We start from the raw sequence: 18236 nt of genomic DNA on the forward strand, positions 1-18236 counted from the left end.
GATAAACACTAACACTCATTTACGATAGTGCAGCATCAGGACCGATTCTGGGTTCAATGTCTTGCCCAAGGACACGTCAACATGAAACTGCAGGGCCAGCGATCAAACTACCAACCTTCCGATCGGTGGGCAACCGCTCTTACCACCCGAGCCACAGCCGACCCTAGTATACCTTAATGGAATTCAGCCATTACCAACATTATTATCACCTTCTGGGTTTGACAAATAAAAACAGAGACACATGATTGACTTTTTGTGGCACTTCTGATTTAAAGTGCCAAGAACTACCAAGTTGACATGTACTTTTAAGTCATAATACAAAAACATGTAACACAGATCACATTTGCATGTAACATATAATTATAGCAATTAGAGGTAGCCTGTGATTGTTTACATGTCAGTATTCATCACTGAATATAACACTGAAATGACAATTTGAACTTGAGTTCTGCTACTACTCATGGAGAGTATACATGATCTAAGAATTTAACAGGATGCAGGCTGTTAAGCAAATAGAAACTCTTATTTATAGGCATGTTTATTTACAAAAAACAGCAACAAGGACCTTCACTGAAACAGCACGGACTTTTGGGTAGATGGCTGTCCACAGTTTAACCACACTGCCGACCTACAGATGCCCTGTCTACGGTGGCCCTGAAGGTCAAAACACGAAAGCATTTCAGAAAACACAAAAGCATTTCACAGAACAACATTTTAGAAAACAAAACAACATTTCACAAAACAAAACAACATTTCACAAAACTGTGCAAATACATCTACTAATGCTGCTGGACACATCTTCAGTGATGTTCCTGGAATCACTGGGTGTTTCGGGTCTTTCAACATCATACACCCTCATCCAGGCGACCCAGCTGAGGCTGATCAGACCCCAGCTTGTGTCCAGTTGGCGAATCTAGCTACTTTGCCCCCATGGATCTCATCTCTTGAGCCATAGCCATCTTGAGGCTTTCTCTGCTGCTTTGGTGGTATTGTGGATGGCTCTTCTCCTCCTCACTCCATCGATGCCTAACAGACTGAAGGCTCTGAACAGGGATCGTGCTGCAAAGCCCCTGCATCCGACCTCTATTGGGAGACACCTTGCTCTCCATCCGGCTTGTCGACACTCGCTGACCAGTCCCTTGTACTTGGCGAGCTTCCTTTCAAAAGGCCTTTTCCAGGCGGAAAAGACCCTTTTTTTTCCCTAAGGGACTGTTAGCTCCAAACACCTCAACATTTCAGAAAACAAAACATTTCACAAAACACAACAGCAAAGCAAAAAACAAAACGACTCCAGAAGTCAACTCAAGCGACTGAGATAGGTTATAGGAACTTCCCGACCCGCAGACTCAGAGCCGGAAACACTGCAAGCTCGGAGACCGTGGGACTAACTCGAGAACTCATGAGTCCTCGATGACTCATGAGATGTCCCGTGAGTCAGTCAATCGTGCGAATCAGCCGGCTATGAGTGGATCTGTAGCAGACGAGCAGGGTCTCTCCTCGAGCTCAAGGTAAAGCAAATCCGCAACAAAAGCCATTCTTTCACTTCTGAAATAACATACAATGTTCTGCACGTAGCCTAGCTAGGCCTACTGTAGGTTTTGGTGTATAAATGTAGTATGTTTAAATGCAATTAGGTCGAGCAGACAGTCCGAAACATTGCAAGCTAGCAATACTGACTCAAGTGACTCGCACAACCCGGATCAGTTTAGTGAGTGAATCAGAATAACCTGAATCCTTAAAAGGAATCAAGTTTGCCTTAAATCCAAAAGAAGAAGAAGAAGAATTTCCGTTTGTCACAGACTGACAGCCAGTGCATCCAATCAGCAACAAGGAGTCATTGTCCAATACGTACCTACCTTTTCCGGTTTGGGTCTCACCAAATGTCGTTTTGTTCTTTGCTGTTGTGTTTTGTGAAATGTTGAAGAGTTTTGTGAACTGTTGTTTTGTTTTCTAAAATGTTTTCTGAAATGCTTTTGTGTTTTGACCTTCAGGGCCACCATACTTGTCTCTGTATCAACCCTGACAGTCAGAGTTCATAGAGAGACAAACAGGGAGCCTTTGGCAGGTTACAATCTTCGCTGTCACCGGCCTGCTCAGGACATGATTGCTGTTGGCGTGCGATTCTTTGTCTTTTTCTTTGCCTTTGCCCTTGCTCTGAGTTATGACCCGAGATAAATCAACATTCTTCTTTTGGATGCAGCCTCTTTCCTGGAGCTGAATGTGGATGGGATATTGGTGGACTTCAGTAATGTCGACGCCCACTTGGTTTCCTCCCAACTTGGGCCAGAAAGAGAGGAGCAGGCAGCGAAGCTCCTTTTGGAAAGGCTTGTTAAAGTAAAAGTAGATGAACGGGTTGTAGATGTGGGAGCTTTTGGCGAAGAGGGCGGGGAACACAAAGCCCTCAGGAGCCATGTACTGGCTCCCCTTGTGGAAAATGAAGAGGAAGGACACAATAGCGTACGGTGCCCAGGCAATTACAAAACCCAGGCTGATGCAGAAAAACATCTGGAAGAGGAAGTAACATATTACAGAAGATTACTACACTGGAAATGTCATCGCGCTGTAAAAATGTGAAACTTAATTAATCATTTCTCATGATGCACACTAGTAACAGAGGGCTGTAGTCCCTATAAAGCTTGTTTCCTAGGAGACTGTGCACAAGAGCATCTAATCTTTGCTCTTTCTAAGTGAAGTACTGGATAACGTTAACTTTTCATGTCTCTAAAATGTATTCAAATGAAATAAAAGAGAAAAACAATCAACAAATCCCTCCGTGGCTGACCTTTCTTAACCAGTAGACACATGCAACTTTGACAAAAAGTAGACATTGCTTTGTTTATTAGGTCACAACCCAAAGAATTGTCTCCTAGGGTTTAATTTCCACTGGGGACAGGGGGGACATGTCCACCCCACTTTTCAAACTCCTGTTTGTGTGGTCCCCCCCATCCACACACACTTTCAAATTTGTTTGATATTATTTTATTTATAGGTCTCGGTGATTTGTCCCTATTTTAAACAATAAAGAAAGTAAGACATCTTTTTCCTTTCTTATTTTCTGGAAGAATCTATAATTACGATCAACTTAATTATTTTCCGGATTTTGTATCATCATAGTCCATAAACCTATGTAGAAATGCAGGAAATATGATTCAAATAGAAAACACCAAAGTTACACCCTTGACTGTCTCTGTTATAAAATGTGTCCACCAGAGATAATTTCTAATTTTATCTAAATATAGTACAGTGTATATCTTGTTTACAATTCTTTAAATACTTCTAAGGAATTCTAAGAAGAAAAAGTATGTCATGTAAAAAAGCTTTGTATGCCAGAGAAGAGGATCTATTTAGCAGGAAATTACCTTCAACCTCAGGGCTTTGTTAGTATATAGATCTAGAAAACACTTTGTATGGGTTTGCTTGTAGCCACTCACCACAAGTGTTCTTCTATTTAATGCGACGTGTGATTGGCCCACTACCGCAGCAACTACAACCCATACAGTGTGTGGTGTGGTGAAGTCAAGCCAACAGAATACATTTTACACAACTGTATGCTTCCATTCACATGATGGTTATTGAATGAAGTAGAATAAATAAAAAAAACATATTAAATGAAGTACCCTATTGGTATTAGTATCCCTTTAAGGGTAACCCTATTGGTACTGGTACCCAGCCTTAATATGCACTGACACCAGAGCTCTTTTCAGATTATTTTGGGGAAAGCCTAAGTCAAGTCTCCAGTCATGTCTCAAATTGTTTAGAGAAAGTCCCATCATGTCTTTTCTTACCAGGTTAAAACCTGAGACTTAAATGTTTCTGTTTTCTACTTGAGTCTCAAACAAATTGATGGAGAGTCAAATCAAATCTCAAATGAGTCAAGTTTTGGAGCAGTCAAGTCCAAGAGTATGTCTCAAGTCCTCATATATACCTACATTTCAGGTAGTCGCTCCTGGCAAGGAAGTAGCCCCCCAAAAAACCTGCGTTTGCTCACCATGGAGAGTTGTTTTTCAGCATATTGCAGGTTGCTGCGGATGTGTCTCGCAGACAGCAAGTTGGAGAAGCGAGACACCTCGTAGAGGATCTGACACTGGGACACAACGATGAGGAGGATAGGAACCACTGTGAAGCAGGCGAAGGAGCAGATGACGTAGAAGGCATCCTTGGCTGAGGTATGATAACCCCTCCAGGCGACGGTGCAGGACAGTCCGTACGGCTCAGGGACGTACTCGCCCCAGCCAAACAGAGGGAAGCTGGACCACACAGCAGCGATGAGCCAGGTGGAACAGCACGCTATGTTGATGTTAGCTCCTTTCAGCCACACAGCTGTGAAAAAAAAAAACTTAGTTATCTAATAGTGTTACTGCTGAGTTACATATTGTATACATTCAATGTCTCAGCTGCCTTAGTGCCTAAAGGAACGGTTCGACATTTTGGCAAGTTTGCTTATCCACTTTCTTGTTAGATGAAAATATTGACTTTCGTGTGGAAATATGAAGCTACAGCCATCAGCCAGTTAGCTTAGCTAACCATGAAGACTGGAAACGGGGGAAATAGCTAGCCTGGCTCTGTCCAAAGGTTTTAAAAAAAAAAAACGTCAAGATTTAACAAACAATATAACGTTTTAATTAGTGAGCTTTTGAGGTGCTGGTAGGCAGATTTTGTTACATTTGAACAAAGCCAGGCTAGCTATTTCCCCGTGTTTACAGTCCCTGTGCTAAGCTAACTGGCTGCTGGCTGTAGCATAATTTTTCCTTACAGACACGAGAGTGGTATCAATCTTCTCAACTAAATCTCAGCAAGAAAGAAAATACACCACTATTTTTCACAAAATGTCGAACGATTTCTTACACTCTTTTTATTAAGTATAATTTTTTTTTAAGAAAAGTAAATCTCAAGCTATATGATTATAGAAAAACAAACCCAGCAGTTCTTCATTAATGTAACATCATTAATGTGGATATTTACGTATGCACAGACATGTTCTTTACACAGCAATTTTAGTTTAATATGACATTTGTGCCTTCTAAAAACAGTTACTGAAGCATAAAGCAACGATGCATTCTGATGTGACTTCTGACATCTTGACATAAGGAAGAAAGATCAAGTTAAGTAAATAAAAAGGTTATGCAACGCCCTGCCTTACTTCGCTTCACCTACACATAAAAAGTCTTATATCGAGCATGACGGGTTTTGTGGAAAGCTTTAGAGACGGATTATTTGTTGTAAAACTACCAAACAATGTGCTAAAGAATTAAAATACTTTTATCTATGCTGCCCTTGAACCCTTTGTCAACATCCCTTAAAGCAACAACAACAAACTGCCCTAACCGTAAACCGATCTGTGGCAGGTCTTCAGGTAGCGGATCATGCTGATGGCAGCGATGGTGAACATGCCACACAGGCCAAAGATGTAGCAGCCGAGGCCGTAGTAAACACATGTGATGTTTTCTCCCAGCCAACCATGGTGGAAAGATGACAGGATGGAGAGCGGGTAGAAGCAGATGCAGCAGAGGAAGTCGACCACGGCCAGGTTGACGCACAGCAGCTCTGAGCCCACCATCTTCTTCCTCCTGCGGTAACAAATCACCAGAACCAGCCCATTTCCCAGAACAGACAGCAGAACTGAAAAGAAGAGCAAAACATTATTTCTGCTCAAAATTCAAGCTGCATTAACTGATTTTCGTTTGGCCACTAAGACGACAAGCACAATTAATCAAAGAAAATCCTTGAAAATGAATACAGAATGCAAGTGCACACACACTTTAGTCTAATTACTCATACACAAGTGTAATTAGTCTAATGACTAAACATGCAAGTGCACATCCATGAATGGCAAACCTTGATCAAGGAGTTTGGTTGCTATTGAGCCGGATGACTTATAAAAGAGCTGATTTCAATTCAATTTGATTTTGAAAGTTGAAAAATCTGTTTTTTTTACTTGTATTGAAAGAAAAAAAATCCATTTGATGCATTATTATCCAAGTGCAGATTAAAAATGTCAAACATTTTCTGTGATTAAACATGTATAGAGTTGTGTCTGGGGTAGCTCAGTTGGTAGAGCAGGCGCACATGGAGTTGTATTCCTCTATGCAGAAGGGCTTCGAGTCCGACCTGTGACGATCCTGCATGTCATCCCCCTCTCTCTCCCCTTTTATATCAAGCTGTTCTTTCCATTAAAGGCTGAAATGCCCCGTAAAATCTTTAAACAAAAAGTGTGGTCTTTTTTTCTTGTAAAGATGTGTTTAATTGAAAGATGCTTACTTTACAGTGCAATAACAATATGTAAGATACATACACGTTTCCATTTGTATATATGAGAAAATAGATTTAAAAGAAAGGAAAAGAAAAAAAATACAGCAACAGATACAGGCAACATGGTAGAAAAAGGTTACAAAAATTAAAATGATACATAAACTTATATACATATATATAAATAAAAAAGTGATAACATAACATATAAACCTAACCATAAAAGAAAACATTAAATAAAATAAGTAAACAAAATAGTCAAAGTCCATACTTTTCAAAAAGAAAAAGTGCTCTTTTACATTAAATACCAAATAATTTTTTTCCCTGTATTTCAGCAAACTAGCATAATTTATATATTGTTTCGGCTATTTAGAATAATGATTTTGGATTGTTTCGCTGTAAAATAAGTAGAATTTACATTTAGTTTGAGCTGAAAAAAAAATTATTTTTTTAATTTAACCTAGCCTATATATATATTTCTGTTAGGCTTTATATGACCTCTCTCTTGTCATTGTGTTTAATATGTTTTCTGATGAGGCATAAATGATAAATGTACGTAGCCTACCGACGGAGAGGATGACCAGTCCCACACATATGTCAGCCGCTGGGGTCAGTTTGGAGGTGAAGGCAGAGATGGTCCGGTTGTCTTCAGAGGAGTTCAGAGCCATTGAGCTGTTTCTGACGATGTTGTCACTGCTAAAATCCGGACTCACAAAGTCAGATGTGTGCACCGAGGCTTTTATGCAGGCGGTTGTGTCACCATGGTAATTCACAGCGCGAGCTAACCTGCTCAGTGAAAAGAGGCGCCGCGCGTGCATGCTTTTAAACTCTGGAGGAAAAGGTGTTGCTCCTTCAGGAGGTACGGAGCCCCAGAGGGGACAAACGGACAGCATACCTGTCTGGTGGGTGACGAAGGAACACCGAATGCTTGAATAGGCTAAAGATAGCGAGTTTAACCTCCAATTAGTTGGATTAGATCCTGTAAATTATATATTGTTTCCATTTATATATATATATATATATATATATATATATATATACATACATACAAGCGTGTGTGTGTGTGTGTGTGTGTGTGTGTGTGTGTGCACAACATAAAGTATCATAAAAGATATACATATTTTCAGTTTGCTGTACAAGAATGGTAAAAGCCCTAAATACTCCCAACCACCACCTACCGCCTAAATAAAATAAATGAAGAGAAAATCATTACTTAAAATTATACTTATCTGTGCACTCAAAATAAAGTAACCTATTTGTTTTTCTCCCTCAGTGAGCTGTAACATATTATTTGAATTGGACCTTATACTTTTATAGCCCCAACATATTGACTTTTCATAGCAGCAAAAAAGCACAAGAGGAACAAATAACGTTGACTTTCACGAAAAGCACAAGTGGAACAAATAATTGCCCTTTTCAGATATTACTGCAATGCAGAGAATGAACTGTAATTACAGGTCATCATTAAATGAGCTGTAACTGTTGATTGTCATTAAATTAGCTGTAATGATTGCTATGTTAGAATCTTTTAGTTTCTGAAGAGCACCATTACTTAAATTATACTTAATTGGGCGCTCAAAATAAAGTAACCTATTTGTTTTTCTCCCTCAGTGAGCTGTAACATCATATTCACTATTTAAATTGGGCCCTATACTTTTATAGACCTCAAATGATTCTGACAGCCAGTGATCCAAAACAAAATCCAACATATTTCATAGCAGGAAAAGCACAAGTGGAACAAATAACACTAAATTTGATAGCATGAAAAGCACAAGAGGAACAAATACCTTAAAGATTGCCATTTTCAGCTATTACTGCAATGCAGAGAATGAACTGTAATTACAGGTTGTCATTAAATGAACTGTAATGATTGATATAGTAGAATCTTCTGGTTTCTGAAGAGCACCGATAACTTATTACTGCTGCTGCTTGTTGTATTGGTATTGTAAAGGATCATAGTACTATTTCCACCACTGACTTTACACCTTATAAATATAAAGAACTTCAAAGGACACATAAAAAGACAACCTGATGAAAATAAAGATTATGTACACGTTAAGATTTTTTTTACTTTAAAAAAAAATAAAAATAAAGAAATGCTTTTGTTATATACGGCGCCAACAATAACTTTTCATGGGGCACAATGCTGATGACAAACATTGCACCATCTGCCCTCTATGATGTGCTACAATTCAACACACTAAGTGAGAGGAGGGGGGAAAAAAAGACACTGGTGGTTATGCTTTGAGTAGAAAGATAAAGTAGACTTTAATTGATGGTGAAACCTAAATAAGATCTGCGATTACAAAACAGGTTCCCCAAACAGTTTTATAACGTCACAGAGGTTGGAATGCTGTACTGACAGAAAGGCATCAGAAAGACTGGACCTAAAAATATGAACTTAGAAGAAGTTAGCTAGCAGACACTCAGGGTTCAGAGGGAACACCATTCAATTTTATAAAAAAAAAATAAAAATAAAAAAAAAGTCGTTCCTATGATCTACGGCAGTCAGATTAAGTTTATGAATACTTTTATCAACTCAGCGTCAACATCAGAATCTAAAAGCAAAGGTGAGGTTATAAAGTCTGGAGATGCAGGGAGTGAACAGGCATTGATGGTAAAGATTACTTGGATTTTCTGGTGTTTAAGCGTTCATTTTTTTGATATAACTACTTCATATTGAGCCATGTTTGGATATAAAAACGCACAATACACAACATCAGCCTCAGTGCATTGCAAAATACCAGATAAGTGGTAAGACAAGTGTACGTCTTTGCTTTTCAGCTATGACAGAAAACCATTTACGTTCCTAAGCACTGACTGCACTTTTCCTAGACCACGGAAACAATATACTGTACAGAAAATCTTAAATTGAGTGGCATATCCCTTTAAGTAGCCTCCAAACTAACATATACACATATATGCACTCAACAAATATACACTCAAGCGCATCCCATCATAATCCATCTTCAAAATGAAACATTCAAAAATATTTGCCTTGTCAAAAATATAGTACTGTAGGTCTCATATGTTTTTATTTCTTAATCTACTACTTTTAAAAGGAATAGTTCGACATTTCAGGAAATACTCTTATTCAATTTCTTGCCGAGAGTTAGACGAGAAGATCGACACCTCTCATGTCTGCATGGTAAATATGAAGCTACAGCCAGCAGCCGGTTAGCTTAGCTTAGCATAAAGACTGGAAAAAGGGGGAAAAACAATTGCTAGCCTGGCTCTGTCCAAAAGTATCAAAATCTGCCTACCATCTCCTCTAAAGCTCAATAATGAGCATGTTTGTTTAATGAATATGAACAATCAAATGTAAAAACAACAATTCAAGAATAGTCCAGTGCGTAACGGCCCCTTAAAATGGTAAATGAGATTTTTTACACGTCGTTGGGGCTGCGTTGGTGGGGGCGTGTTGTTTAAGGTACCGGTGAGACAATGAAATATGCTCCAGGAAATCCAGGTGGAGCAACAGAATAATGTGTTTAAACAGTTTGTAATACCCACAGACAGGATTTTATACCTCTGGAAAGTAAAATAAGTACTATTTTTTGTAAAATAACAACTATTTTATCTTTGGTCACAACGATTGGGAGGTAATCTACCAGGAATGTGTGCCTGCATGTATGTGATTGGCCAACGCAGTGCCTTGCTGGATGACTCGTTTTTTTTTCCCCAGGGTTCACGTTGGTCTGAACACAGTTTTAGAAAGAGCCAGGCTAGCAGTTTCCTTCTGTTTCCAGCCGTTATGCCATACTAAGCTAACCAGCTGCAGACTGTAGCTTCGTATTTGCAGTACAAACATCTGAGAGCGGTATCGATCTTGTCATCTAATTCTCGGCAAGAAAGCCGATAAATCTGATCCCCAAAATGTCGAAACATTCATTCATTTCCAGTCAGGTTGAAAAATGTTTCCATCCTTGAAAGCCCTGTCTCAATACTTTAGTGTAATTTTATAAATGCAGGTGTTGCGTTACACCTATTAGCTTCACGTTTTGACCCAGATAAAAAAAAAAAATATTTATCAACACCCGAAACAAAACAATCTCACAAATATGACAATGACCCTAATTGTGAACAAGTTTTAACTTCATAGTCCTAACTAGAGACACTTACAGAGATATCAATCTCTGATTATTATTCTTTAGGATTTCTCTTTTTTTGGCCATGCACCTCCCATTCTCTAGCTGTCCTGTAGCTTCTGCTCCCGATAACACTCCTTTTCTATACATCAATGGACACTAAATATCTAATTATGGATCTGGTCCCATCTGCCCCCAAATACTCCCAAAGTCTGCAGTTCCCTTCTTCCTTAAGGTTTGCACCCAAGTGTTGGCAGCAACAAGGAAAAGCACATTAAAAAATAGACATCTTTAAATAGCTATTCAGCTTGTCTAAGTGCAGCACAATCGGAAACATTGAATTCAAGTCATTATTTTCTCCCCTCCCAAGTACAATGAATATAACAAACAAAAACAAAAAAATCATTTTCAGTTAAGAAACTAAATGTGAAAGGATAAATCTTTGATCAGACAAATAAACAATATACTGCAGCCACACTGTAACATCCAAAAATAGTCTTAAGTTGAAATATATAATTTTTTTTTTTTTTCCTGCCAAAGAAATTCTAAGTAACTCTAAGTAGATTTAATATACTGTTGAGGTGTAATTTGTGTTTTTCTGTCTCGGTTAATCCTCTCCTGACAGTCCTGAACACAATGTCAAACCGTTACGGAATAAAAAACTGACATCCGGTGTCATTTGGCACATGGGGTGCTCTCACTGGCTGCCACACTGACGTCAGGATCTTTGACCTCAGGATCTTTGTTGTCTGCGGCGACGGCTGCAGCCTCAGCGCTCTTGTCTTGGTTGTCATTATTACTATTGTTGTTGTTGTTGTTGTTGTTGTTGTTGTTCTGGACACAAGGGAGACCGCGGCTGTTGTTCTGGAACAGATTGGTGTTGCTGAGCCTCAACTCGTCCAGCTTCTTCCACAGCTCGTCCCTCTCCTGCTCCTTCTTCTTCTCCCTGGGAAGACAACAAAATATTTAAAGCAAATGACACAAATTCTGGCCATCAATTGAATATTTTGTCATGTTTCCAATATGACAATTAAACCTTACAAAAAAAAAAAAAATCTTCTTGGGTGTCCCTGACTTCTGCAAGCCCCTCAAAAGACTTCTATGGACGTCACAGAGACTACCAAATGTAAAACTAAGCAGTTCACACTCATCCCCGCAGTGAAAGACACCATAAACTAGAAGCAACTAGTAAACCTGGCAAGGAACGCCTCCTCCAAACTTCAGTCCAGTGGTTCTAAACATTGGGGAAACGGCATGACCGAAAAAAAACAACAGTTGATGCTCATTGACCAAACACATCAGGCACATTTACTGTCAGTGAGGCAGGTAAAACTAAAAGTAAGTAACTTTAATTTGCATTTCTAATTTGCAAGTCTCATTTGCATAGGAATCGAGACCCTTTGCTACGGCACTCCTTGAGCTCCTCGGGTCCTTGAGATATATCTAGAGTCCACCTGTGGCAGATTCAGTCAAATGGACATGATTTAGAAAGATCTCACAATTCACAGTGCTTGTCAAATCAAGTTAACATCTGGTTTTCAAGGTGACTATAACTGAAAGGGTTTAACTGCCAGGTCAAAAACCAACAGTACTTTGGATCCTGAGGAGCAGGTCTGAAAGATGCTACATTGATTGTTTCTTTAAGAAAGAGAAGTTAACATTTCTTAGATAGAGTTCATGACAAACTGTTTTTGAGGCATCAGGGACAACTACTGAAATTGGCCCAGTTGGTGTTCAACATTATGAGATAATCTGTTTGATTCACAGTCCATGCTGTTACTCACTGTTGCCTGTCTGCTTTATAGGAGGAGGTCAACTCATCAAACAGCGTGCAGTTCATCTCCATCAGTGTCTTCAGCACGTTGTAGACCAGAGCTACGATTGTCCTGCAACACAGCAGAGATACTTAGCATGAAACATTACACTCATGAACAGTGGACATCAAGGTTTAACTCTGTGTCTCGGTGTTCATTCAGTGGTTAGGTCACGTATGGGGAATATGGTGAATATTGTGTCGTCATCATCAGCAGCACCACAAACAAAATTCCTTTCACCTCCATTGTGTTAATGTGGCTGAATAAATCTCTGCGTTTACTGAACCAAAACTATTTGCATGACTGGATACCACCAGGGTTGAGTGGGAACTGTAAAATAAGTGAACTAATCTTTTACAGAATATAAATGTAACTACCCAGCCTAGTTATTTCACAAAAAAATAAGCTTCATAAATTTAGGAAAATCTGGCACTTTTTCTACAGTTCTCTGGATAACAATGATTAATCTGTACAGAGAACCTGACACTTGAAGGAACTGGATGATATCTTGATCACTTGTTATGGAATTGGATGAACTTTTGAATGTAATTCAGGCTGTGCTTCCTACATTTTCTTCCTCCGTTGTGTCTTAAGATCTTTTATCGTTATCATTTTTAGTATTATGGTTTTCATTCTCGTCTTCTTTTGCTTTGTTCGTCTCATGGTACAAGGAGAAAGTGTAACTTTATATGCGTTATTGCTGCGTTTGTGCCTAGATAACTTCAATAAAAACAGTTAAAAGCTGACAGAAGCATCTTCAAATAACACACTCATTACATGAATTCTAGATAAACAATAATTAGTAAGGAAGGACTGGTAAAAAGAAAGAGATATACAGGAAAATATATGCAGAGGTTTATATTAACATTATGTCCGAGCACAACAGTAAGGTCGTGTGAGAAATCGTGCCATGCCGTGTTAACACAGTTTACAGAGCATCACATGACGGCAACTGTACAGCACGTTTCTGTGCATCGATGTTCATTCTTGAACAATATTTCAAATCCAATAGTTCCAAAAGCTAATGATTCCCACGTGCGGTTGCATCATTAAATTAACCTTTGAGCTCAGATTCTCTCTGTAATACGACAGGTTTATTTTTTATAAAAGCAGAGGATCGGAATCTTCTGGCGTTACCATGATAATATATCTCAGCACGTGTTACTGTATGTAAATGATTAGTTAGACAGCTCTGCCAAAACAAATGTCTCCAGACTGGAGTACTTACGGATTCCAGTGCTCTTTGGAGATTCTGTACAGGCTACCAAACATGATTGGAAGGACTTTGTCAATGTTCTCCTCGATGAGGCTGAGAATGTACTCGTTATTCCAGAAGTACAGTGCTCGCTCGGCTACCTGCAAGGACAGAGACAGAAAATTACATTTCATTGCATGTAATGTAAATACAGTAGTTGATGCTTTTATCCAAAGTGACTTCCAATAAGTGCATTCAACCATGTAGTTACAAACTCAAAACACCAATTATCCCCAAAGAAGAAGTACATTAGCTTCAAATAAGCCACATAAACTACATAGTGCCACATGTGCAAATTAATCACAATTATTTTTGTAACCATCATCTTCTTAGCCAAGGTCCAGATTGTAGAAAGACTGTAGTCTGAGAGTTCTTGTGCTGCTTAATAATATACCGGTAGACAACTGTCCTTTTACATGATTGAAGTGGACTTAGAAAGTAGAAAATGGAAGATAAGATGAAGGAGTGAACAAGATGGCGCTGTGTCTTTTTAGTCACTTTTTGATCTTTAAGTGAATTTCTTTTTTATGGTCACTTAGAACATCTGTGTTGAAATGGCTTCTGTCAACTTCTGAACGTTTCTCTTAGTTCTATTCTTACTTTGGTCGTTTTTTGTAACTGGGAGTTACGCACAAGGCAGCGGGACTTTTGTTTACACACACGACCAGCTAATAGCGCTGTGTCGACCTGTGCTGCTGCCGGGGGCCAAGCCTGAAATCCCGAAGGAACTAGGGAGGAGACGCCAATGTTGCAGAGGTGGATTAAAACATAAGGCAAAGAAAAGAAAACATAAGCCTGCCGTCCCAGCGATCATTATGGGGAATGTACGGTCTCTGGGAAATAAGCCGGACAAACTTGCGGCGCTCATTAAAACCCAGAGGGAGTTCCGACTGCGTTTTACCGTGCAGCATACTGTGTTTTACCGAGACATGGCTGCACTCGCACATCCTGGACCAAGGCGTGGCGGTCCCCGGCTTTTTGACAGTTGGGGCGGACAGGGATGCACTGTATGTGAGTGCAAAGTGGTGCAATCCCAGACATGTAAATGTGAAGGAACATTGAACTGCTGGCTGTGGGGTTGCGTCCGTACTATCTGCCGAGGGAGTTTGCATCCGCCATAGTGATCGCTGTTTACATTCCATCATCTGCTGATGCGGAGGCAGCTGCTGACGTCATTCACACCACTGTCTCACAACTTCAGACGCAACGCCTTCATAGTTATCACTGGGGATTTTAATCATGTTTCACTGGACAAATCACTCCCGGACCTTCAAAAATATATTAACTGCCCCACTAGAGACAATAAAACTCTGGACCTCCTGTATGCAAATGCCAAAGATGCATACAGTATGCATACAGGGATGAAAGAGATCACCAGGTATGAGGCCGCAGGTGAGATCTTCTCTGGACCCTCTCTACAGTTTGCCTACCAGCCTTGTCTGGGAGTGGATGACGCTGTCATCCATATTCTGCAGCGAGCTCATTTGCACCTGGATGGCAGTGGCAGCACTGTGAGAATCACATTTTTTGATTTCTCCAGTACAATCAACACCATCCAGCCACTGCTACTAGCTGAGAAGCTGCAGCTGATGGGTGTCGGTGCGCCCACAGTCTCCTGGATCACTGACTACCTGACAGGCAGACCACAGTTTGTCCGTCTGGACCTTGTTCTGTCTGACGTGGTGGTGAGTGGTACAGGGGCTCCACAGGGTACTGTGCTGTCTACTTTTCTGTTCACCTTATACACCACAGACTTCCAGGACAACTCAAGAGGCATGCCACCTACAGAAGTTTTCTGATGACTCTGCAGTTGTTAGGTTTATAAGGGATAAGGGAAGACCGAGAGTACAGAGCGCTGGTGGACGACTTTGTGGAGTGGTGAAGAGGAGGCCACCGAACAAACCGTTATCTATCATGGATAACCCGGACCACCCTCTCCACCCCACACTGGTCCAACAGAGGAGCACCTTCTCCAAGAGGCTCCGACAGCTTCAATGTCGCACGGACCGCTACAAGAAATCATTCCTACCACAGGCAATACAACTTTTTAATCACAGTGTTAGATAAGACCCATATTCTTCACAACTGCACTAAGTGCAACTTGCAAAATAGGGTTACTTTATTATTATTTCATGTATATTCTGTGTGTATTGTGTGTCTGATATTTTGCTGCTGTAACACTGTAATTTCCTATTTTCCCCATCTGTCTGTCTGTCAATTTATCTAAAAGCCCCTTTCAGACAAGCAAGTCGTAAATGTCATGGCAATGTCACATGCTGTGTCTGAATATGCACCCGAGTCCCTTAAAGGTCATGACAATAACCTCTTTCTGATCATTTTGAAGGATGTAGTTTGTGGTGCTGTTGAATTGTATTATACAGAGAGGTATTTCTGTTAGCCAACCGCGATTGATATAAATGGCGTGGACAAAACATCAGAAACACCTGTCAAAGGTTGTAGAATGATTTGAACTGTCTAGGGCTCTACCGCATGTCATTTTGTTTTTACATTCAAAACTTCTATTGAGGTTTTTGAATGAAGGTTCAAATGACCCTAAAAAAAAAAAGAAAAAAGTGGTTATACAACAATTTATGGTGCTGCTAGACCGCCCCTTTAATACAGGTGTGTGCCTCCCTTTGTGTGCAGCAAGCGGTAACAGCCACAGTTTTTTTTTTTTTTTTTTGAAAGGCTAAACGCCAACAAATATGGATTGAAGCAGCTATTTCATTTTTCAATTTTGATATTATTATAATAATAATATTATAATTATAATATTTTGAATATTCAACCATTTTTACTTTTGGACTTTACAATGCTCTGGAGATGTTTGGATCACACAAGTCGGAAACAATCTTACGCAGCCACCACTGGGATCTAATTCTACAAATAGTTTAATACTAATAATATTAGTGCCTAATCTTTATCTGCAACTGTGCAGAAATACCGGATTTAAACAGAATGAATAGACACGCAAATAATTTGCATAAATAAAAACTGCACAGCATTCGAATGACGATTCAGAATTCGAATGTCAATGCTTTAAACTTTTCGGTACAGCCCTGTAACTGTTTGTATGTTTCTGTCATAACGTACCTGAAAATGTGGATTGGCAACACATTTAGAGATCTGTTTGAACAACGGCTCCTGGATTTTCTTGAATTGTGTTGGCTCAATAACATCCAGAATCTCCTCAATTTCACCCAGGAACATCACCTAAATAGATCAGAGGTGCAGAACGCGAAGCAACAGTAAGTATAATCTGGTTGACAATTGTGGTAAGTGTAAAGTGTAATTATACAGACATGCGGAATACCTCTTTTTGGCTGCAGGTTTTAGGCCAAAACTTCAGCAGCCCGCGGATCACCTGCACAGAAAAGATAGAGAATTTCATGAGAATTTCTTCCCAATGTCTGAAAAAACAAACCAACAGTCTGTTTGAGTGGGTGGTTGCTGGCACCCACTACACATTTCTCTGCAGTATTGACTAATTTAGTGCTCGAGGTTTTGTGCTTTCTGTGGGAGGAATGATAAAAATAAGTACCGGTTCAGTGAGTGTAGGATCTTTCTCCAGGAACTGGACCACACAGTAGGCCAGCTGAAAAAAAGACACAAAAGAAAAAGAGTAAAAGTACACATTGTTCCCAAAAACATCCGATAAATACTGCATAGAACACCATCTGAAAAAATATATCTTGTTTAATATGCATTTAGAAATAAAACCTGTGATCGATAATTCTTATACATTCCCACCGTGCAACTAAGATACACTGAAACACAGTAATAATCATTGAACCAGTGCATTTCCACTTCCAAGCCACCAGGAGGAGCTATAGTACAAAGATTACAGCATGGCAGTGCCTAATCCTGCAGAGACAATCTTTAGTAACAGCTATATACATTAGCACTCCAATATTTCAAATATGCTCTGTGCAGCTCAATAATAAAAACAAGATTGTAACACGATATGCAGCCAAAAGTAATATGAGTTATAACCATAATATAATTAATATAAAAGACAGTTTCTCCTACCTGTGCATGGAAAAGGGCCAGTCCTTTAGCTGTATGTAACGGGATGAGCACCTTCATAAGGAACTGCTTGTGCTCTGCCTTCAGAGGCAACGCAAACCCATTGATGATACTATAAACAGAAAAACAGCAGGACGATGTTAGATGGATTACTGTACAAAAAGGCAAACACACAACCTGGACTGTTACAGTAAAGCCGTGACAGAATAAAGACCAAGTTTCTAGTAGGGCTGTGCAATTATTTGAATTTTGATTTTGGCTCCCAACGATCACCAAAATAGTACAATCGAGAAAAAAAGATTATTTTGCCATGTTCTGTATGTGCAAGAACACTCTTATTTTGTCTTGTGTTCTGAATGACACGCGAACAGGCACATCCGCCCCTCCCGAAGCTATAAACTCTCTCGCCAGTCAGGGAAGCAAGTCGTGTGCATATCATCCGCTGGAATTTAAAAATTAAGCGTGAGTAAAGATGGCAGAAGGGCGGCAGCCACAGCAGCGTTTGGTGAGCAAAAAAGGCAAAACCAACTCCGTTATCTGGGAACAGATAACGTTAGATAACCCTGCGGTCCCTCTTCCTTTGCCTCCCCGCTGTAGTAGACGTTGTATTCCCCCGACACGCTGTATTCACTTACGGTTTAATACTTTTCCCAGCTTAGTGGGGGTGCATACCGCTCAAAACCAACATGAAAAAACATAGTAATGTTCCATCAGCATTTTGTTTTGTTGTTAAACTGTATGTAAAATGAGCGGTGACATTAAATCATCCGTTTCACCTAACGTTATTCTAAGGTACCGTCTATGTGC

At 39.8% G+C, this 18236-nt stretch overlaps 2 protein-coding genes across 3 annotated transcripts in view; both read right to left on the reverse strand.

Moving 5' to 3' along the window:
* Positions 1 to 1992: 1992 nt before the first annotated feature.
* opn8c (opsin 8, group member c) lies at positions 1993 to 8387 on the reverse strand. The gene is made up of 4 exons (XM_078274009.1): positions 6812 to 8387; positions 5326 to 5619; positions 3989 to 4320; positions 1993 to 2505 (listed from the first exon to the last, which is right to left on the reverse strand). The coding sequence occupies exons 1-4, from the start codon at positions 7137 to 7139 to the stop codon at positions 2014 to 2016; spliced, it is 1446 nt and encodes a 481-aa protein (XP_078130135.1). The 5' UTR covers positions 7140 to 8387; the 3' UTR covers positions 1993 to 2013.
* A 102-nt stretch (positions 8388 to 8489) lies between these two features.
* The window catches only part of ppp2r5a (protein phosphatase 2, regulatory subunit B', alpha isoform), a 42684-nt gene continuing 32937 nt past the window's right edge, over positions 8490 to 18236 (reverse strand). Inside the window, exons 7-13 of one of the 2 annotated variants that reach the window (XM_078274007.1) lie at positions 17433 to 17541; positions 16945 to 16998; positions 16717 to 16767; positions 16497 to 16616; positions 13377 to 13504; positions 12119 to 12220; positions 8490 to 11280 (exon numbers count right to left, since the gene is read on the reverse strand). In XM_078274007.1, the coding sequence (XP_078130133.1) occupies positions 11010 to 11280; positions 12119 to 12220; positions 13377 to 13504; positions 16497 to 16616; positions 16717 to 16767; positions 16945 to 16998; positions 17433 to 17541 (835 nt within the window). In that variant the 3' untranslated portion in view covers positions 8490 to 11009. Of the gene's footprint in view, positions 11281 to 12118; positions 12221 to 13376; positions 13505 to 16496; positions 16617 to 16716; positions 16768 to 16944; positions 16999 to 17431; positions 17542 to 18236 lie in introns of both variants that reach the window. The other variant, XM_078274008.1, reaches the window with a different exon arrangement.

Source organism: Sander vitreus, chromosome 18 (assembly GCF_031162955.1).
Source record: "Sander vitreus isolate 19-12246 chromosome 18, sanVit1, whole genome shotgun sequence".
Classification (NCBI taxonomy): Eukaryota; Metazoa; Chordata; class Actinopteri; order Perciformes; family Percidae; genus Sander; species Sander vitreus.

Coding starts and splice junctions, on each gene's coding strand:
- opn8c (XM_078274009.1), bottom strand. CDS start 7,139: ATGCTGTCCGTTTGTCCCCTCTGGGGCTCCGTACCTCCTGAAGGAGCA. Junction 5,620..6,811: donor ACTGGTCATCCTCTCCGTCG/GTAGGCTACGTA, acceptor TCTTCTTTTCAG/TTCTGCTGTCTGTTCTGGGA. Junction 2,506..3,988: donor CTGAAAAACAACTCTCCATG/GTGAGCAAACGC, acceptor TTCCTCTTCCAG/ATGTTTTTCTGCATCAGCCT.